Source organism: Pezoporus flaviventris, unplaced genomic scaffold (genome assembly GCF_033815535.1).
Source record: "Pezoporus flaviventris isolate CSIRO_AGI_PZ_B2104156 unplaced genomic scaffold, CSIRO_AGI_Pfla_v1 ptg000013l, whole genome shotgun sequence".
Taxonomy (NCBI): domain Eukaryota; kingdom Metazoa; phylum Chordata; class Aves; order Psittaciformes; family Psittacidae; genus Pezoporus; species Pezoporus flaviventris.
The window spans coordinates 15,165,579-15,187,856 of NW_026892561.1; the positions used below are offsets into that span (position 1 = coordinate 15,165,579).

At 36.9% G+C, this 22,278-nt stretch overlaps 1 protein-coding gene across 1 annotated transcript in view; it reads right to left on the reverse strand.

The window, feature by feature from the left end:
• Positions 1-3,869: 3,869 nt before the first annotated feature.
• The window catches only part of PLA2G4A (phospholipase A2 group IVA), a 63,049-nt gene continuing 44,640 nt past the window's right edge, over positions 3,870-22,278 (reverse strand). Inside the window, exons 9-17 of the mRNA XM_061451752.1 lie at positions 21,871-21,985; positions 17,587-17,724; positions 17,193-17,285; positions 14,979-15,050; positions 13,769-14,011; positions 8,609-8,793; positions 6,002-6,197; positions 5,635-5,792; positions 3,870-4,169 (exon numbers count right to left, since the gene is read on the reverse strand). Of these exons, the coding sequence (XP_061307736.1) occupies positions 4,038-4,169; positions 5,635-5,792; positions 6,002-6,197; positions 8,609-8,793; positions 13,769-14,011; positions 14,979-15,050; positions 17,193-17,285; positions 17,587-17,724; positions 21,871-21,985 (1,332 nt within the window). The 3' untranslated portion in view covers positions 3,870-4,037. The remainder of the gene's footprint in view (positions 4,170-5,634; positions 5,793-6,001; positions 6,198-8,608; positions 8,794-13,768; positions 14,012-14,978; positions 15,051-17,192; positions 17,286-17,586; positions 17,725-21,870; positions 21,986-22,278) is intronic.

The window sequence follows — 22,278 nt, forward strand, 5'->3', positions numbered from 1 at the left end:
TTCACTTCTGCTATTAAAGGAAACAGGCAAGTAGAGTTTCAGATGCCTATCCAGCAGGACTGCCCAAAGGTCTTACAGACAAAAAATGCAATCTCAGGGCCAGGTTTGGTGCCAGGTTTCCCTGGAGTGGGACAGACACATTGTCCACATCTGCTTTTCAGGAGCAGCGCTTACCTGCAATGCTGAGCTCTTTGCAGTCACTTCGGGCTTGCACGATGGCACTTCCATTTCCTGCAGGCATCACCTAAAATAATTTCTGACATCTGAAATAATTCATTCTCTAAACTCACCTTTTGCTGCCTTCTAGGTATAACACATTCAGTTGCAGGAATAAACAAGAGGAACCAGGGATTGAAGGAGGGGAAAATAAGGAACAAAGGACCAACTTTTTTGATTCTGTAAGAGGTATGCCTCCTCTGACAGACAGACACTGCTCCAAAACAAGAAAGCTCATACCAGCACCTGCAGCACTGCAAGGTCCCAGCAGTGTTGGCTCAAGAGTTTGGTGCATACTGGGACACTTATTACTCTGTCCACAGATGCTTTAGACAGCAAGCTATTGATGCCTCTAATACTTTACTCTTAGACCTATTGGTCATAGAATCATAGAATGGTTTGGGTTGGAAGGGACCTTAAAATTCATCCAGTTCCAACCCTCTGCCACAGTTAAGGACACTTTCCACCAGACCAGGTTGCTCCAAGCACCACCCAACCTGGCCTTGAACACTGCCAGGGATGGGGCAGCCACAGCTTCTGTGGGCAACCTGTGCCAGTGCCTCACCACCCTCACAGTAAAGAATTATTTCTTCCTAACAACTAATCTAAATCTCCCTTCTGTCAGCTTAAAGCCATTCCTTCTTGTCCTGTCACTACATTCCTTTGTAAAAAGTCTCCCTGCAGAGTTCTTGTAACTAATACTGAAACCTACTGAAGCTTTGGATCTTACAACACATATTCAGAAAATACGGTTTGATTAAATTAAATTGATGCTGGTTTGCAACATATTAAATTAAAAAAACCACATTTTTCTGTATATTAGCAACCCTTAACCAGGAGGGGAAAAAAAATCAGGACAAGATCCAAGAGACTGTCAATCCTGACTTGTAGCCATATTCACCATACAGTAATGGGAGAAGAATATTTACACATTATTTATAGAGAACGACGCCTTTGCATCTTGAAGTACCTGCAAATGTCAGACCGCTGCTATTTTTCAGCAAAGAGAAGCAACAGGCCAGCAGCTATTTGATCCGAGTGGTTTCGAGGGAACTTCCCTTATTGATCTGCTTTTTAATCTGGCCAGCAAAGACCCAACATCCATACAGTAATTTGCTGTAGTCACTCTTAACAGAACAGCACAAAATACTGGCAGAGTATTGATAACAAAATATGTCAGTTGGAATAAAAACAGATGGATGTGCTGTGCCCACAAACTGAACTGCTCAAAAAAGTTTTAATTTTAACACCTAAAATCAAAGCAACATGCAAAACCTTGAATTTCCTGCTTGTGAGCTGTCCTACCAGGTTCCACACACCATCAAGCTGTTCTACATCTCTTCGCAGTAAAAGTGAAAATACCATGCAAATGATTAAACTGTCTGAAAACAGTAAGTGCCAAATATAGTTGTTTTACTTTTTATTGTCTGATAACACTGTGATAACATAAACTGTATAAAGCATGATGAAGCACTTCCATAAGAGTAGGTACATATTATAAAATAAAAAATATAATAACAAAAGGAAAATAAAAACATAAAAAAGAAAATATTACAACAAAATAACAGTACCAGTTTCTTCCTGTATACCAAAATTTATTGAAAATGTTTAAATTATGCAGTTACTTTTATTTTCTCTCTTGATTTTATATGTATACTAACTCAAACAGAAATAAAACCTATTGATCAATACAGAAAATGTTATTAATCATGAAACATTGCATGTAGATTTAAGGAGGGATGACGCAGTGGCTGTTAAAAGAAATGCATTATAATTACTTCTCACAGGCTTACAGATTTTAGAATTAAAAATAGCTCAATAATTCACAATAAAAGGACCAGCCACTGAATTAGCTGATAAATCAGCAGTTATTGTGAAAGTTGTCAGAAAATTACCAACCAGAAGATCAGCTACGCTTCAAATAGACTGCACAAAGAGATGGCATTCCGATACCATGATCTTTGCACTTGCTAGGATCCTGATAGCCTTATCCACAAGATAAGAGGGGGAAATCTTAACCGTATTAACGTCAACAGAAATTTTGAGACCAAAATTCCACTTCAGCTCTTGAAGAGAAATATGTATGCCTTCTGACCATAAGACTGCAAAGAATCCTACTGAAAACATGCTTTGTTTCCACCATGATGATAATCCTAGTGGAAGGAGTGCTTTTTCACTCCATCTGCTGTGGAGCATGGGACAAGCAGTCCGCAGGGCAACTGGGGATGTGTTCTTCCCCTCCCACCTCTGTGAACACCTTTTTATGGTTTTTTTTTGCATTAGAGCCAGCAATCTTACCTAGAGCTAAACTATTCAGCCCCAACTACCTTCTTCAAACTTCAGAATAAAGCAGCTATGGACCCAGTGCTGGGACTGCCAGAACCATTTGCTGACAGTTAATCCCACAGACTTTAAAAAACAAGCCTGCTAAGTGCCTTGAAAGTGCGTGGCTCTCAGTGCCCACATCAGTTCCTTTTCCTCTTTCCCAAGTTACACAGTTGCTGATTACATTATTTCAAAGGAGTCTGGAAGTTCTCAGAGGTGCGACACCACCGGAGTTACTGCAACACTTCTTGAGATGCTGCTACAATAAAATATGTCTGTGCACAGTCTTTCATTATTCAATGTACTAAAAATAGATATTTTAAAATAGCCCTTAATACTTGAACTATCTCACATTCTTACCTAGGAACATTTTATCTATCCCCAGGTAAAAATTGCCACTGCCCCTTTGCAGAAATGTGATGGTTTTAATAGTGATTATAAGTAAAATCACTTTTAATTTATAAATCAACATTTTGGTCAGAAATACATGAATTAACGATAACACACAGGTGTTACTAGCTCAAGAATTCAAGCAATCTAATTTTGTGGAACAAGAGAAAGAAAATGTAAGATGTTGGATTTTCTGTTGAGTGGATATATACATTCTTAAACAGCAGTAAAGTGGACTTCAATTTTTGTGAAAATACTTGAGATTAAAAGATTCAAGAGGAGATCCTTCTTAGCATCAGTTACAAAAGCTCTGCTAGCATTAATAACCAACCAAGGATCCTATTTATAATATCGAAGATGTATAAACCCTACTTCTTTAATACCTGCTTCCTATCAGCAGTTTGTTAATTCTTTAAAGAGACACCATTCATGCAAGAAAAGTGAAATTTAAAACATAGCTTGATGATGGAGTTTTGGTAAGGCCAATATAGACAATGGATATTAGTGAGCAAAACCCCTTCCAGTATGAGAAATCAACTTTAACAGAACTAATAGGCATCTAAGCAACTTCATATACTAGGGAGCTGCTGCTGCCTAGCAGCAGTCAGCAATTACTGACTTTTCAAACCAAAGTCAGAGGAAATCTCATTGATAGAAAGCAGTCTGGAATCTGGGCCCAAGCTCAGGTATATATATTGCCTCTGTTACTAAATTTTATTCTATTGTGTTTCTAATTCCATTTTCTGTTTCACAATATGCCCAGTTTACATCAATTAAACATCAGACAATTGCCCCACAAGAAACCAGTGTTTACTATTTTGTAAGGAAAAAAAAAAGACACTGAATCCAATAACCATAGTCAAAATAAACTAATTCCATAGTTTTAAAAATAAGGATATCAGCATACTGAAATGTTTTCAATGTTTTTAGTAAAAAAAAAAAAAAAAAGTACAAAATTTATACTGAAACTTGAAAATCCACAAGAAAACATTTTCAGGAGTTTTGTGCAGCCCTGTTCAGCAGTAGTGATTTTGATAATGTCTTTTTGACTCCAGTTATAAAGGTAGAACCAGTTTCTTGAAGGAGAAGGACCTATGACTTATCCTCTATGTGTGGTTGTTGTTAAGATTGTTCTTATTAAAGAATCGTCTTGCTTCAACACTGCTGAGGGACACAGAACAGCGAGATGGATTCTCTTTCCTGTATTCAATGCTTTCCACCATAGCTTGCTTGATCACCTGAAAACAGCGAACAACATGTCTGCCAGGGAAATAACTAACACTTTAATGATCTATTAACTGATAGAAAAGACTCCTTCAGATGTTAGCAACTATTTCTCCTACTTTTAACATAGCTCCATCATTGAACAAGGTGATTGCTGAGTATTATTATGAATACTTTTTCTTGATTATATAAAACACTGATTTTAATGTAGTTAATAAAGATACAACTGGATGCCACCAAGATCAAAGAAGTCAGAAAAGAATATACACCATCTAACCAAGTCCTAGTGAAATTCTGAAGGGTAAATCAAAATTGAGAACATCCATACTTAAAGGATATAGAAAATAATTACTATAATGAGAAAGAATAAATCTTCACTTTTGCTTCCTTTGTCCTGAAGTAACAAGATTTCTTTATTATATTAAGAAAAAAATAAAGTATTTCTTTATCTGGGCTGATCATTTACACTTGTGAATAAGGCGAGTCAGTCTAGATGCTGGCATAATGGTGTTGAGTTACAGCTTGCATCCATTAAAAAAAAAATATTACTGAGTTGTTATAAATTTCCACAGAATTTTATAGAAAATTTCCAATTTTCCTTTTTTTTTTTTCAAGTTAGAAAATCATCATATATAAAAACTTAGTATAAAATCCTGAACATAATGTCTGCATCCTACAGAGGCATCTTTGCTAAGTTAGTTACCCTGCAGGGATTTTGATGGTAAAATGAAAAAAACAACATAGGAACCAAATGAGAAAAGGATATGAATTGAAATGGATCCTCACAAGCACAGGCTCAAACACTGCGAAAAGCATACATACTACACTCTAGTAGTTTTTCCATTTGGAAGATGACCACAGTAATATATCAATCTTCTTAGCCCCAGAAATACTATTTAGACTTCTTTTTCTCATTTTTTCCCCCACTGGAAAGTTCCTCTGGCTTTTTCAGCAGCATATTTGCTTAGTGGTTTATTATTGACAGAGGATATACAGTAATACTTCCTTCAACACTGATATTTCAGTACTTCAGAAATAGAGGTCAAGTGAAGAGACCAAATTCTCTTCACGTGATTCTCACTGTGTATCTCATCCAGCTCTCTTCAGGTAACTCCAGCCACTGTGTTACCTAGAGTGACCGGACTCTTCTTTCCTTCCAAGGCTGGAAGGATACAAGTTAACCCTGCCTGAGTTTGTGCATGCTTGTACACAGCTCATAAAGAACTTAACTTGGTTATCTCTATGCCTCAAGCAGTTTCCCTTCCACTTTCTACAATGGGCTTCAATCCAACCTAAACTTCAAGAATAGCAAGGGGCATAACCGAATGCAAGAAGCACTTTTTATGTCATAACTATCAGACAAATACTGAAGTAAACCCCTGTACGGTTTGTATGGTGGATTTAGGGCTCTACTCACATCACCTATTTCCCATGTAACAACCTAAAGCCTTTAAGCCCCTTCCACACTGTCATACATACATCTATGTTATTGAGGGTGTTGAACTCCATTAGATCGTGAAGCCTCTTGAAAGCCTCATTGGGATACTGGAAGTTGAAGGTAGAAAATGGTGTATTTGGATCATCAAAAATGTCGAAGTCTGCAAAATCCTTCTCTTCCTGTGTTTCTCTTGGAATACCTGCATACAGAACAAATACAAAAATACAATTTACATGTTAGGTCTGAGGACTTATCATCTTATTTTTTCATGCCTCTTTTGAACTCCTAACTACTACAGACAGACTTAAGAGTTATTTCAGAGACAAACCATTTCTAGTATGTAATCACTGTGTCATTACAAAGCTTCAAAGGAACAGCTAGATTGAGCATTAAAAACTGTGTGTTCACCTGGAGCTTTGTACTTCCGGAAATTGATGTTGGCCAAAACAAAATGGATTATAGTCGGACAGTCTTTCTCTGAAGAGGTATCCTTTGGTTTGAAAACATAGCACTCCTTCATGCCCTCTCGATCAAATACATTTGGGTCTATTTTGGGAAAAGGAAGCTTGTTCATTTTGGCCCATTTTTCAGCAAGCAAAATTTCCTGAAAAGATAACAAGTGCATGTAAGCATCCACTGCAAAGTGAGATTTTATGTAGAGAGACACCGGTCAAATTGGTTACTGGAAAAAGTTTTATTAATGCACCCTTCTTTACACAGAAGGACTGATTAGGCCAATCTTTGTATAGACTACCCAGTACGGTGAACTGAGCATGTAATTCAGCCTGCCCAAATTTGACTGCCTCAGATGATTCACAGGAAGAAAAGAGCTGGTCTGTCACATAAATCTGTGGTGAATTTACAGAGCTGACAGCTAGAAAAAACCATCTGTAATTTTACTTGCAAACTGAGTACCAGTGCTATGGAAACCAATGAGAGTTAATAAACATCAGTCCACGTGTTGTTATGTTCAGATACACATCATAGCACAAAACAGCTTCTGAAAGTATGCTAAGTGAAGAAGTAAATCTGGAAAACAGGCTTTTTCAAACTCATGACAACTCAGTAAACAAAATATTTAGTAAATAATGACTCAAAAGCATGTAATGAGGGTGTGTGAGAGGGAGGAGAGGGAAGGTCAACATCTTTAATGTTGGTTTTGAATGAAACAGGACCCTTCTTTGGGCAACTGTTTTGGATACAGAAGAGATTAAAACATAGTGGGTGTAAAATGATAAAATAAAAGTAGAGTCATAGACTTCAGCTGGCTGATTTCCCTTTATGTTGGAGTAACAAAAGTACATTAGAGTGCTACTATAGATACTGGCAAACTTTTGAACTGGCATTTACCCTTTGTAATGCAAGCAAAAGCAATGGGATTGCACAGCCAGTAAACAAAACTGGTTTCTGTCCTTCAGGCTGTTAGCATACAGCCTATACTTGTGGATTGTATTAGCTGGAGCTACGTCACTCATTTTAATACACACGTTTGCATTTCAGAAATAATGAACAATTCCCTTCAACACTGGCTTCATTAAAACCTACGGCACCATTTAATTTTCCTACCACTTTTTCATGCATAAAAGGATTTCTCCTGTTTAAAATTACAGCTTGCAGAAAACAATACAGGATGCCACCTGACTTCCTATCAATCTCCCCATGTTACGGTATGTTACCTAAAATGACACAGAAAATTGTAGCTGATGGTGACAGAAACTTCAATGCATAGGCTAAGAATAACACAGATGATACACAGCCTTTTGCACAGACTTCATGTGCAGAAGATTAACAAAGAAAATGCTTCAGAGATGGCAATGCAGTGTCAGTAAATTTAGCTGATGGGGAAAATACTCAGTTGTGATAAAAAGGAGGCAAATTCTTCAACAGAAACACACTGTGGGATTCAGTCAATTAAGGAAAATGAAGGATCTCAGCACTAATAATAGTTTTCTCAGTCCTGTATTCTTCAAAGTAGTTCCCAAGAAATCTAGAGATTACGGAAGTCATTTTCCTCCTTTTTATTCTCCTGAACTTGTTTTAAATTGCATTTGACAACAATGATCTAGAGTTCATTTTGCTACTGCTGTTATTTTCTAATGTTGGCTGGTAGGGTTGTCCCTTGATAGCAAGAGGAAGGAAAAAAAAGTGTTCTAATTGAAATTTGTCTGTAACGCAACAAAGAATGCCAGTTGTTTCTCAAACAGGCAAGTTTTCTTGTTTTCCTTAAAAACAATTTTTAAAAATCCACTTGGGTTTCAAATAAATATTGCCTCTTTTTGAGAACCTCACAATAGTCTCATAAGTGCTGCATTTTTTTTTGTGCCAGCTACCAAAATGATCCAGCATTAAGCCTTTCTGATCAGTTGGAGCTGTCTGGATGCAGAGGTTGTACCCATTATAGAGACTGATAGCTGTGCTTTACACATCTGCTACTGAAAGAAAACCATTTCATTTGTATTTTTGTGTTGTTGTTTTGGCCTGTCCTGAATGGATTCAGTAATCCTATTTAAACCAGTACTGGGATTATCCTAGTGAGATGTAAATGAACAGTTAGCTCCAATTCCAAAATGTTATGTATTTAGCAATACCAGAGTGACTGAGACACATTTCTGCAAGATGATGACAGAAAACCATTCATTTACGTCACAGCATCACAGAGAACAGCTAGAGCATTAGCACAATGGTAAATGAGTTAATGGTTTAATACTGACATAAAATAAAATTCTGCAATTCAGTGTGAATGCCAGATTTCCATAAAAACAACAGAGCAAATATTTCAAATAAGTCATATTAGCCCTTTTTGTGTCAGTCACCTCATGTGAGTCATGTAAACAGGAACTGAGGCAAAGCGCAACATTCTGCCTTGACGTAGAAACAAATTCCTCTGATGCTGTCGATAAAGTAGCACTAAGGCCTTCTGGAACCATGAGATGTGCATCCAACCTGACTGGAAGAATGCAACTGAGACAACTTAAATTTATGAACACAAAGAAAGGTATGGCTTATCTCACTTACTTTGAAAGGAGGACTGGAATCACTTGGCCTCGCTGAAAAATCAAAAGAGATGATGAGATCCACGCCTCTTTGAGGTCTTAAAATAAGTGGGTATGGGAGGTTAAATGTAAGACCGCTGTCCACTATATGAATCTTTTTGCTCTTCACATCTAGTGGCTCATATATCCTCTCAAACTCGTCAGGATCTGTGCAGAACAAATGAAACCAAAACAAACCAAGAACACTTGCGTTAAGAACTTTTTGAAATTTTTATTTCAAAATGGTACTGGGCTTTTCAGTGTTTCCCCAAGTACTGAAGATTCCACAGGCTTTAAACAGTACAGTATCCCAGCTAAACATGCCATGAACTCATGTGTAACCTTAACGCTTATCTTAACAACTAAAAAAATGAGGTGAAAAAAACAGAGCTGGAAGGGACCTCAGCAGATCATGCCCCAAGGCAGAAGCAGACATAGCTCGAGGCCAAACCAAAAGGGACAAATGCCCAGGTTTGACCCTAACCTTCCCATCTTTACTCTGTCATCCCTAACAACCAATACACAAAAGAAAGTGTTCATGGGATGGTAAGAGACAGATTTATAGTGTACATCCCCTCAGTGTCCTACAAACCTGCCCAAATATCTTCCCCAGGTTCCCTCCCAATCCCTTGTTCCTCCCAGCTCCTCTTCCCCAAATAACTGAAATTTGCCTAAAAATCCTTGAAGTGGTTTGGCTCCTGCATGACGCTTGTCTATGTCACTCCACCTGCAATAATGCATCCCGCACTTGGGCCCCCAGCACAAGAGAGGCATGGATCTGCCTGAGTGAGTCTACAGGAGGGCCATGAGGATGCTCTGAGGGCTGGATCACCTCTCCTATAAAGACAGGCTGAGAAAGCTGGGCTTGTGTAGCTTGGAGAAGAGAAAGCTCCAGGGCAGAGAAGAGAAAGCTCCTTAGAGCAGCTTCCAATGCCTAAGGAGGCCTAGAAGGAAGCAGGAGAGGGACTTTTTACAACAGCACACAGTGAGAGGACAAGGGGGAATGGCTTTAAACTGACAGAGGGGAGATTTAGATTACCCATTAGGAAGAAGTTCTTCCCTGTGAGAGTGGTGAGGCGCTGACACAGGTTGCCCACAGAAGCTGTGGCTGTCCCATCCCTGTGGCAGTCTTCAAGGCCAAGTTGGATGGGACATTGAACAACCTGGTCTAGCGGAAAGTGTCCCTGCCCATGGCAGTGGGGCTGGAACTAGATGAGCTTTAAGGTCCCTTCCAACCCAAATCATTCTATGATGCTATGATTCTACATCTGTTTCTGTCCATTCAAATTAGGGCTATCAAATCTGGGTTTTCAACTTATACCAAATCTCACTACTTCATACTCATAGTAGGAATGTAAAGAAAATATAACCCATATCCATATGTGAAATTTAAATACTGGGCAGAATTACATGTAAGTCACTTACTGATAGCACTGTCATGGTACAGTATAAAATAGCCTCCTATCTCTAACGCCCAAACTGAGGGCTGAAGATGAATTTTTCCTTTTAAGCCAAATATTCCCTGGGTGCAGCTGAGGAAAAACCCAAGTAATTTTTAGTAAGTGCTTTTACACTTATCCAAGTCTCTGGATACTACTAAATGATCCCTGCAGTACTTAAGACTTTTCTCCTGACAGTCTTTTCTTGCTCTAGATCTTAAAATTATTTCCAGTGTGTTTTTGCCTTTTGAGTAAAAACTAACGCTCATACCTGTAGAGGGCAGTGTAACCTAAGGAATGCTGAATAGCATGACAACTATTTCTTGTGTAATTAAATTTCTTAGCACCTACTTATTGGCAATAGCGATAATAATTCAAACTATAGTTCCTATAATTTCAGGATGCATGAAGAAAAATTATTGTTATGAGCAGCAAAAATAAATTCAGAAAAAGATATTTTGACTTCTTATTTCTGGCACTATTAGAGGGTACTTTGCTAAGAAATGAGACACTTGTTTCCTAATATTTGCCTTGATTTCTAAGGAAGAAAACAGTTTCAGATCATTGACTACTACCTTTTTTAAATAATTTCCTTTAAAAAAGACATTTTAAATGTAATTTAACCCTTGCTCTCAACAGAATTTATAAAACTTGCAGCAGCATTTTTGTTCCTGTTTTGTATTATCTTATTTTACAAAATTTGAATTTAAAAGTCAACAGTGATCATTTAAACAAATATAGAAACACCTATAACAATGTTTATGATAGGGGTGTTACTGTATACACAAACCTCCTACCAAAAAAGCACTGAAGAACAAGACAGTTCCTATTGCTTACAGACTTCATGACTCCATAATCAAATTTATAATAATAATATTATTATATTTTCAATGATAAAATGTCAAAAATGCCATCAATAAATATATAATGATGACACAGATTGCTTTTATTAATTGTGGTCTTCTGTAATTGCAGTAGACATTCAACTTAGAAGTTTTTTTATCATAATTAGTTTTAGAAGTGCATTTCTAATCTTTGAACTGAGAAGAAAAGTTTCAAAATGTAATATGTGTCCATTTTGTGGGGTCAGGATTCAAAAAGCAATTAATATAATGCAGTGTTATTTTAATGACATGACTTTAAAGGCAGGCTCAGCATGTAATTTGATTTATCCAGGATCTAGAGCCAGAAGCCAGAAGCAGCATACAATACCCTGGTGAGACAAGGCAAGCAGGCAGACTGACCTGTGGGTCAGCACACTACAGGTGAGACTGCAATTGCTCCTGGCAGAGTTGTAATGTACAATAAGTACCCCAGTGATAAAAGAAGCATCACATACTCTATAATCTGTGCTGTAGTTATTCTAAAGGACTGAATAAGAAGCTTTGTTCTTTTTATACTTTACAACACATGAATCCAGGACAATCATTCTATATACTCTAACAGCTTTGTTAAGTGAATCGATCATTATTCATCAAACAGTATGGAGACTGAATGGAGTATTTATGTCTGAGAGCCTCGGAGACATTAATTTTCAGCCCATGTGGAATGCTTCTATGAAGTATTACAAGAAGCTTTCAGTCCATCAAACTGCAAACTGGAAGAAGCACAAGATGTTTCCAAGTACAGCACAGCATGCCTATCTGATCTGCAGCAATCAGATACACAAATAGAAATTAAGAATTGTTTGGAAATAAAAAAGAAAACACGTTCTAGAGACCAAAATTTGTCACAGACGGCAGCTTCAATGGAAGTATGGGAGATGAAAAGCGCATTTGTTACTGACGTGTGTCTACTATAGCAGTTTCCATAAATACTGAAATAAGGAAGCAGAGATTATGAGTTATTTTTTCCCTATTGTTATTCACTTGGCATTTTCTCAACTGATTTTGGTGTGTTGTAAACTGAACAACAGAAAACTGAACAGTTGAACAACTCCGAGTTCACAATGAAATCATTCAAGGGATATAAAATTTTAAGGCATATTTGAGACCAATTAAGAAAATGCTCAGCACAAATAGAATCGATAGTAAAGTAAAGCCAAGCATATTCCTCTCAGATCTTTCTGGGATCTCTGCTGTACGCACTGCAAACCCTAAATTCAACCCTTTGTAATGACTGTAACACTGGCCTAGGCCTGCCACAGCTCATCCTCTGCAGTGCAACTTAATGGGTCTACAAAAGGTTTGAGACAACTGGAGATGTGAAATATTTATATCCTTTTTGATCCATTTATTTCTACTTTGGAGCATTTTGCAAGAAAAAGAGAGTTAAGTTATAAAGCAATTCAGAATTCTCTCTGTACTGAAGCTGATAGGTAAACTGGTGGTAGGAATAAATACGCAAAGATTAAATGCATTCAGTGCCTTGGTAATATACGGTGTTTTAAATTTACACTAAAGTTTCCTTTCTATCTACTCTTCTGATCAACTAGGCTGTTACATATAGTAGCAAAATTCACAGCATCAAAATGTGGATACACTTCTAACACTACTGAATGATTAAATTTTATATTATCAATTGAAATTTCAAGGGTTTTTTTTAGCTATTCTTGCCCATAATATTGCAAATACTCATAGCTGTTAGGTTCGAATTGTTAGCTCCAGTTTATGAGTGTGGGCTTAAGCTAACATTAAAAAAAAATTGCAGTTATATCAAATTTTTGCCAGACATTTTACCCAAAGAAATTTCAGGTACTCAAAAGCAATTTTCTCAGAAGGACAGGCTCATTCTGTCAAACCAGCACTTAATTTCAATTGAAATTAAACCTCAGAAAGTTGATAGTTGATTCTGAAGATTACCCACATCTTAATTATGCAAAATTCTCATCAACTGTCATTTTTTCCAACCATAAATTTACTACCCGCTTTCCTGCCTCTTTTACAACTATTATAAATATTAAGATTATCCAGTTGTAAACACCTCTAAGATGATAAAAATATTTAGAAAGTGGAGTACAGATGGAAATTACTATACAACCTCTCAAAGGGATTTGCTACATTAACAAATACACATTAGAGAGCGTCTGCTACTTAAGCTTTTAAATGACATCTGGTATTTACTATTGCATAATAATCAGCTAGGACAATCTCTTTCCTCTGAATAGACGGCTGAAGTGATTACCGTTACTGTGAGGGGCTGTTGGTAGTGCTGTGCCACTACACAAGAACATGGAAGGAGCACAACTTCCTCTTGCTGAACTTCATAAGGTTCTTGTTATCCCACTCTTCCAGCCTATCCAGCTCATCCCGCAGGGTGGCTCTCCCTCCCAAACAGTCCACTTCCCCACTCAGTTTGCTATCATTGGCAAATTTTATCAGGGTACATTTGATCCATCCAGATTACTTATGAACAGAACTGAACCCTATATTGATCCCTGGGGGACCCTGCTAATGACAGGTCACCAGCTGGAAAAGGAGCTATACACCATCCTCTGGGTGCAGACAGTCAACCAGTTCCCTAACCACCACACCGACAACTTCTCAAGAGTCTAACACATCAGTTTCTCTAGGAGGAGGCTGTAGGAAACCATATTGAAAGACTTTATAGAAATCAAGGTAGACAATGTCTACTTCTCACACTTCATCAAGAGACAAGCATGTTCTGCCTTTGGAGGAGTACATGCTGTTGTGAGCCTCACTGAGAATAGCTGTATCTGGTTTTACTAATGAATATGCAGAAATGTAGACCTTCTGTGAACTAACCTGCAACAGCAGCATCTAATTCATCTTCCTCCACGGACTCCTGCGTAAGGAGGTCTGCCAGAGGAGACAGTGGGTAACAACTGTTGAGGTTCAATCCCAGCATGAAGTTGTGTACTTTCCCAGCACGCCCTTCCCTGGTGTTGAAAAGGGTGCTATCACCCACCAAAGCCATCAGCATTCGCTGCACCCAGCTTTCCTGGCTGCTGTTCTGATATTCTTGATGTGCCTCAGCATTTTCAGTGCCTGAGAAGGAAAATTAAAGTAACCAATGGTAAGATAGTTAATATATAAAGTATAAACCCAAGATTTCTGGGTCTACTAAAATAAAGGACTATTAAAATAAAAGAAACTGGGTATAGCACTTTCATCTTTGCTTGCATTTTTAAAAAATAACCAATTTCTTCATGTGAAAATCACTGTTGTTCCCAAATGTACCATCAAATACAAAGCATTATTAGAATAAGACAGAGATCCTGACTAAAATCACAGAAATCCTGACGTGGCTTAGGCAGCTAAAGATAATTTTCAATGGGATTTTTTCTTCCCACTGCCCAGTGCTCCCCTTGTGGTTGTACCTCTTCAGGGATTTAGGCATTGTTTAAAACATTGTTCCAAACAGTAGGAATTTCCTGTATCAGATGTCATTTGTAAAGGTGCTGGAAGACATATATGAATGCTAGAAACACAAATTAAACTATTCTCAGGCAAATATTTCCTAAAAGAACCCTTGAAAACAATGGATAGCATTAGTTTACTTGGCTGGTAATTTGAACATGCCCCTGAGCTCAGCAGTTTGATGGGAACAGACTTATGGATATCACTGGCTCAGCAAAACTCATTTGAGGTGTATGTGATATTGCAGACCTCTGTGAAGCCCTATTGGGCTGACACCAAGACTGAAGATACGTGAGAGAATCATTTGATCATCAGCTTGAGTGGGAGTCATGAAGTCAAGCCAAAGGACCTCCTGAGGTCTCTTTTTCAAGGTTTCTCTGTTTTGCTGAGCCACTGGCTCCTTTAGGATCCTTGAGCTAGGCAATTAAGTTTACCATTGATATAAATGAAAGCAGAGTTCTCAGTTATAAGAGACTATTGGTAAGACTCAGGAAAACTGGCTAAGGCTAATTTCCAACATCCACAAACTTCACCATAATACACAAAAGCTGATGAAAAAAGTAAATTATGAAATAAAATGTGAAGATTTCCTTACCTTTTGGGTGCTGTGATTCATCTTCACTGTCTGAACTGTCATTACTTACAAGGTGCTTTAGCCTAATATTTTCTGTTGAAAGAAATAGAAAATTACTTTAAACTGCCAGGGTTTAATTGCCAGAACAGCTAAGAATTTCAAAACAATTTGAGTCATAAATTTATCATAGTCTTCATAATAGAAAATACAGCTAGAAGAAATTTGATTTGCTGTGGACATCTCTATGTTCAGTATCTGATCAGAATGCATTTGCTTTAGCTTGCAATTTTTGCAAAGCTTCTGCACTAAGCAGATTAGTGAAAGAGCTGAGAAAACAAAATGTAATACTAAAGTAGTACCTACCACTCACCTCTGCACCACATATCTGACACATTTCATTCACCTTGATTAAAATTTAGATATATAGCTTCTGTCTTCTCAGTAACTCCTAGTAAACTAGGAAGACAACATTAATTTCTGTTAATTACCTGCTAATTTTTCTTTTTTTTAATAATAGGAACCCTTCACTTCATTCATACATTTATGAGTGGGTACCCTTAGAAATATTGTGGGGAAAAAAAGCCAAGATAGTTATGAAACTTCTACTAGAGTATGTGTGAAAAATAAAGGCCAATACAGTTACATGGGTAGAAAAGACAATGGTTTTCATCTCATAACATTGAATGAGAGAAGTAAAACCAGAAATGAGTGAACTTTTATGTCAAAAATCCGCATTTTGTTAGGGTAACTGCTTTGTTTCCAAAACAGCCACGAAATAATCATTAATCAATCATTACTAACTTAAAACATTTCAAAGTCAAGATGGATACTGAAAAAGCAACACATTCCACTCCTAAGGTAAGGTTTCTAATGGAGGTAAACTCATGTGAGAATGGATTATATGCTAACTACATTATTTTTGCTAATTGGGGGGGGGGGAAGCTTTTCTTGAAATACTGTAGATTTCCAGTGTTTTATGAGCAGTCTCATCTTGGAAGCTTATATCCTACAAAGACTAGAGACAGGCACTGAATTTCAGTGATGCAAATGTACCCGAGAGACTTCAGAAAACGAAACCCCTTTATTCCCTAGTAAAATGTATGCCAAGAATCATCTCTAATTAAAATTTGAAGCCAGTTAAAATAAACTGAATGAGGGGTTTTCCTAGTGAACTTGGACATATTATCGACTAACTGTTTTTATCATTAACAAAATGAAAATTAACATCTTTTTCTAATAGAATGATAATGTAGGTGTTGGTCTCTGGTGGCACACCCTGCATTGGACTGTGATTTCCAACAAATGCTGTAATTTCTATACATGCAGTATCAAAACATAGCAATTATACTTTGCACTTTTTATTTAAGTCTAAATTTAATTCCTATAAGCAGGCCTGGCTGAAAGAGAAGATTGAAGAGATTCACCATGGTATAAAGTGTAAAAAAACACTGCTTCATTACACTTGGCAATGAATACTGGGTACAGATGACCACTACTATTGCTTTTTTCCTAAAGAGGACTAAGCCCTCTTAGACTTATGTACAACACTGTAAAAATAACGACAGAGATGGGAGAGCTTAGTCATCACGTATTTTCCTTTTTTAATACTCAGTGGGTCCTCAATCACCATTAAAATACCATCAGGGGAAAACACGAACCAAAGACAAATGTGTACAAATTGTTGAGCAATGACACAGGACACAGGTCAAAATCAAAATTAGTGACCAAAAAGGAGATGGAGGCAGCTAAGGAACTTGGGGTTTTGGTTTTTTTTTGTTTGTTTGTTTTTTAAATCAACTCAATCTGCATTTTCTGTCTATCCTCTTCAGAAAGATTTGGTGTCTAGTACAACGTATTTGTTGGTTATCTATTTCCCTGAAATGCTGCCTTCTGAATTCATAGGAATTATGAAGGATCTGTCAACTTCTGATCTCCAGAAACTAGCATAATGACATAAAAAAGGGAGTTGGATTCTACTAACTTCATGAAAACAGTTGGATATATGCATGTGACTTTCAGTACCTTAGATACTGATCAGAAACAAAAGTAAAAGAAAATTGTTAACTCTCTTTCTCTGACCTCATCACCATCTAGCAATGTCAGCAATTAAAGTTGCTTGAATTCCAGATTTTTAAAATGACTATTAGCAGAGTGCCATCCTTCCACAGACTGAGTATGCACTGATTCTTGCTAGTAACTCTCTTGCATAGTAGAAGAATTATTTACTAATATTACCTAATTCTTCTTCCATGGTGGGACCTTTATTCTGAGAATTGGAGACACCAAGCACTCTGTTAAATAATATAGAAAATGCACTGCCCCAGACACCTGAAAAGGAAAAAGTAAACAATGAATGGAGGCTGGTAGAAGGAAAACAAGCCCCCATAGAATGCACTATTTAAGCAGTTGCTTGCTTTCTGAACACACCTCTGATTTTGGAACATGTTAAGCTGTAAGATCAGAGGTAAATACCAGAAACCAAAAAATAGAGAATGCCAGTCCATGTCTGAAATCTTACAAATGGATGTCTTCTCTACTCCTCATCTCACTCTTTCTGTGGCTGCATTTAAAAACCCTTGTCCATGAACTACTGAAATTTGGTGTATTTTAAAATAAACCACATACTCACCCATCAAGAAATGTAAAGGATTTTCATTATACTTCTTCACCACTGTCCCCATAAAAAATTTGCTTCCAAACAAATCAGGAGACATGAAAGTGCCATACTTTGCCATACCAATCTCATAGGGACTGAATTCCACCCAGTCTGCAAAATAAGAAACCAAATTGTACTTAGTAAGCAATCTCAACCTGAATAGAAACAGAGGGTGAAAATACATAAATTAATGAAATCTCTGTCCAAGCAAAAATATCCTAGGTAAATGGGAAGTTAAATACCCAACAGAAATATCTCTTAGGTTATGCAGAAGTCAAAATTTTGATGTTAAATGAAGGACAGCCTAATGTCTCAGCAGAGAAGAATTCTCATTCTCTCTTATAAAAACTTTGCTGAAAAAATATGAGGTTGTAAAACCAGAAGTATAAAATTAGCACTCACAAGTGAGAAAAACAAAATGACATCTGGTTTTCATCTCATGCTTTAATATGATTCCCTGTCATGTGAAATGCAACATGGGTCACAAAGTTCCAAGTTTCTTTTCTTTCACAATGACCCTACCAAAATGCAAAGGGCAGTGGCAGAAGTGGCAGAAAACTCATTTAATATCACAAAATGAAATATTCTGCAAGAGGCATTTGTATTGCACCAAAACCTAAAGTTTCTAGTGAAATCCCATATGAAAAGGGTAAAGCTGAGAGTCAGCTGAGAGACTTACCCATAGCAAACAATGCCAAACATATTTTTTAAAATATATGCCATTTCGCTGAATAGAGAGCTCAATAAAATACAGAATAAAATATTTAAATACATTTTCTAATCTTAGCAGAAAAATTTCAGAAGTTATTTACACTCTATGATGCATACATTTTTAGAAATTGGAGTTGAGCTGGTTTTGAAATATTTTCTTTGATACTGGTGGAGCTGCTTACATCAGAGAATTCATTTCAGAAAGGGAGCAACAGCAAACAAAAACCCTGTTTCTAGTATTTCACTCATTCATCTATTTTATCTTCTGTATTTTATTGGCGATAGATTTGACTACTTCTTTAAACAAATTAGAAATAATTCTGAAATAGAATGGCAAAAGAAACAGAATTGAAAAATCCCCACAAGTCAGAGGATGCTGTCTACTACTCAAGATGTTCAGTGCTTCTGTTGAAATGTTAAGCATAAGGTTATCACTTTTTCCGAAAGGAAAGTTTTAATCATGACTGCTGAGAGTTTTATTTCATGGGGCAATGCTTATCTATGCTAACTCAAATGCAACATCTTACTTTTCAGACACTTCACATTTATTGCAGAAGGATATTCCTTTGAAAACCCAGTCCAGAAATTTAGTGGCATTTCCATTGAGATATATAAACAGGAACTGTCAGATAACTGTTCAGAACCATGTTGACAGAAAACCTGAATTTAGAATTAGAATTAATTTCCACTTTCATTTTATATTTGCACTGAAGAAGATGATTTCTCAAATCACATATCCTGCTTAGGGAAATAAGGTCTCTGCCTTAAAATTAAAGGGCTTCAGCATTATCTTCGGCCATTCCAGAAGTTCCTTGAGACAGTGGCCGTTTAAATGAGCAGGACTTGAATGTCCTGAGAGACAAGAACTCTATACCAACCAAAATACTTAAGTGTTTAGATCACAGCAAATCAGGCTAGTTTCCTGGGTCTGGCTTAATCCAAAATATACTAAAGTAACACCTCTCATATGTGTTCACTGCATCTTGGATGTGGCCTTGATTTAACTTAGATCATAATTCTAACTGCTTCATACCAGCTGAAGGTGCAACAGATTTTTCCCATTCTCAGGAGGGAAGACAGAGATGGAATCTTTTGCTAACATTAAGCATTTGGTAGATTCAGGATTGGGCACATAAATGCATGGCCTGTACTCACACACTGAGACCAAATTCCAGCCTTGCTGAGTGCAGGCAAATTAAAACCACATGCATGATCTGGTATGTGTGATGATCATGGCTAGCCAAGCACCAATTGAGGGATCCCAGTGCTATTAATCCATATTTCAAGGCAGCTCTGCTTCCAAAGAAATTCTGTAGCACTTATTGGTACAAAGCAAGACACACACTCACCCTCTTGCAGACATAAGCTTTTTATAGTGACATTCAAGAGCAAAACTGCCAAATCCAAATTTTGACTGGTCTGTCATTGCAGCAGCAATAAAGATGGTGAACAAGGCTGTTAAGGGATGGGAGCATGCAATACCAAAGCCAAACATTAAATTCCACTCCCCTCCTTAACACTGGATATCAGTATCTTCAGGTAATTTCTTACCATTAAGGAAGCTATCATAATAAAAAAAAACAAAAACCACTGTCTTTAAATCACAGTAATTATGCTCAGTCAAAATGATTACTGCAGGTTTGGGTATGCCGGCACCACCTGGGTCAGAAATGCTATTGGTAGGAAACACATGCAGAGCCTGGGGCATCAAAGCTATTAGCAGCTGCATGAAATCTTGCACCATCGCAGAAGGAATGTTATCTGATATAATTAATATATTTCAACTTGAAACAACATGAAAGTGCTCACCTCTATCTATAACCCTGTAAATAAGAAAGTATAAATATTTCTATTCAAAATTTACTAAATATTTCACATCAAGAATAGCTGTTCAGCTCTAAAAGAAAAAAAACAAACAACCCAACAAAAACTTACAATAGAAATTATCAAGATCTAGCATCCTATATAATGATACAGGTGATAGCCTTCAAAAAGCAAAACCAAGATCCCTTGGCAGAGTCAATACATTTTAGGCCTACTGCTAAAGCTACAGAAATTAGACCAGCCTTCTGGTCTTGCTTACAGAAGGCTATTATTAACTAAAGATAATTTTGCCTTTAAAATGGTAAATAAGTAACCCAAATAAAATTTATCAGTGAACAGAAGCATATCAAAAACCACAATACTTCTCAAACAAAAAGGTTTCAGTTTCCTAAGGCAGAAAGTTTCACATTCTCCTGTGAAAAAAATAACCTAATTTACTACCTCATTTTTCATTACACACAAAGTTTTGACAACAAATTTTCCAAATAATCTTTTTAGGAACTATGGATACGTCTGACTTATAAACCTTGGGCAAGCCACTTGGTGTTTCTATTCTCAGTCTTATATGCAACTACGTACATATACATATCCTTTGTACAGCATTTAGCACAACTGGACCAACTCTCAACTGGTGCTACTAGATGGGATTAAAACCCATGGAATAAATAAAAGCAAAAGCCCACAGGACTTTACACTGTGCGAGAAGTAAAAAAGATAATATATCTAATTTGTTTGTTCAATTCTGATTTCACTCAGAGTAATTATCCTGTACAGCTGAAGACATTTCCCTTTACCTATCTGATATACTAGTGTTAAGCAGCTTTCTGTTGCTGAAGAGACACCTTGACTCTTACAGAATACTAAGATACTTCAAGGATAAGCAATGTTCTTGTCAATTGGTAGGAAACAATTCGTTTTGCAACATATAGGGAATAAAACTTGGCTATCACTTAACATTTCACAGAAACCTAAAGAGGCTGTTAGGTTGTTAGACTTAATTCCAAGTTAAAAAAAAAATTAATAAATATAAATTTAAAATATAAATTTATAATATAAATATAAATTTAAGCTTCAAAATGGTCTGAGAATAAGTCTCCAAACCCAAGAATGATGGAGAAACAAAAGGCATTGACTTAAAATAGTCTGTTTGCCTTTCAATGGACAGGAAAAAATGCATCTTAAAAGCCAATAAATGGCTCAGTTCCATTATATACCATGAAGAATACAACCATTTGATGGTGCTCTCCATAGCCCTGTAATCTTGGTGCAAATACTACACTGATTGAATAAGTATCCACCTACTTAAGTATGTGATCACTTATCCCCAAGTCAGTTCTTATTAACAGACTCTACTGTCAGATTCCTAGAAGCCACTGAACACAAATGCATCCATTTTCCAATCATCTTTTAAAACCCACCAGAACAGTCCTTATGATGTGCCTGATCAGTATATCCTTCAACATCACAACTTCCTATTCTTTTTACAAATTAAAATCTCCCTGTACTTAATTTACAGCAATGTGAATTTTGTTAAGCCCTGAAGAATGTTCTATATCATGGCAAATTCCTTCCTAAACCTTGCCATAAGACTAATAATTTCTAAGTGTGCCAAATTGCAGAACACAATTATTCTCAGAAGTATTAAAAAAGTAGGCTGTTCTGTCAGTCACACACTTCACTCTTCTTTTCACAAGTGACTCAATACACAGATTGAAAACATACCTGCAAACATCAGCTCTGAGACATCTGGTTTGACATGGAGACATGTAAAGAGTGGGAGAGCACATTGCGCATTACTGACTTTCTCTTTCATGTTGCTCAAAGTGGTGTCCATTCTCTGAATGAAAATAAAGACACGGTATCTAAATGGATCCTATCAAGTCCTGCTGATATCTGGGAGACAACTACTTTTCTGAAAAGGCAGCAAAGATAACTATGAAAAGCAAATGGACTCTTAAGAGGCTTACACTTGTTAAACAAGGATCTGCATTTCCCTGCAGAAAATATTCTGGAGTCTACAATCAAGAAAGAATGAGAGTCATCATGACATTACAGTACTAAGATGTCTTATCAGTGAGTACCCAAGAAACTTTTTTCCATTTTTCACCCATTGTTCAGGTGTAAGCTAAA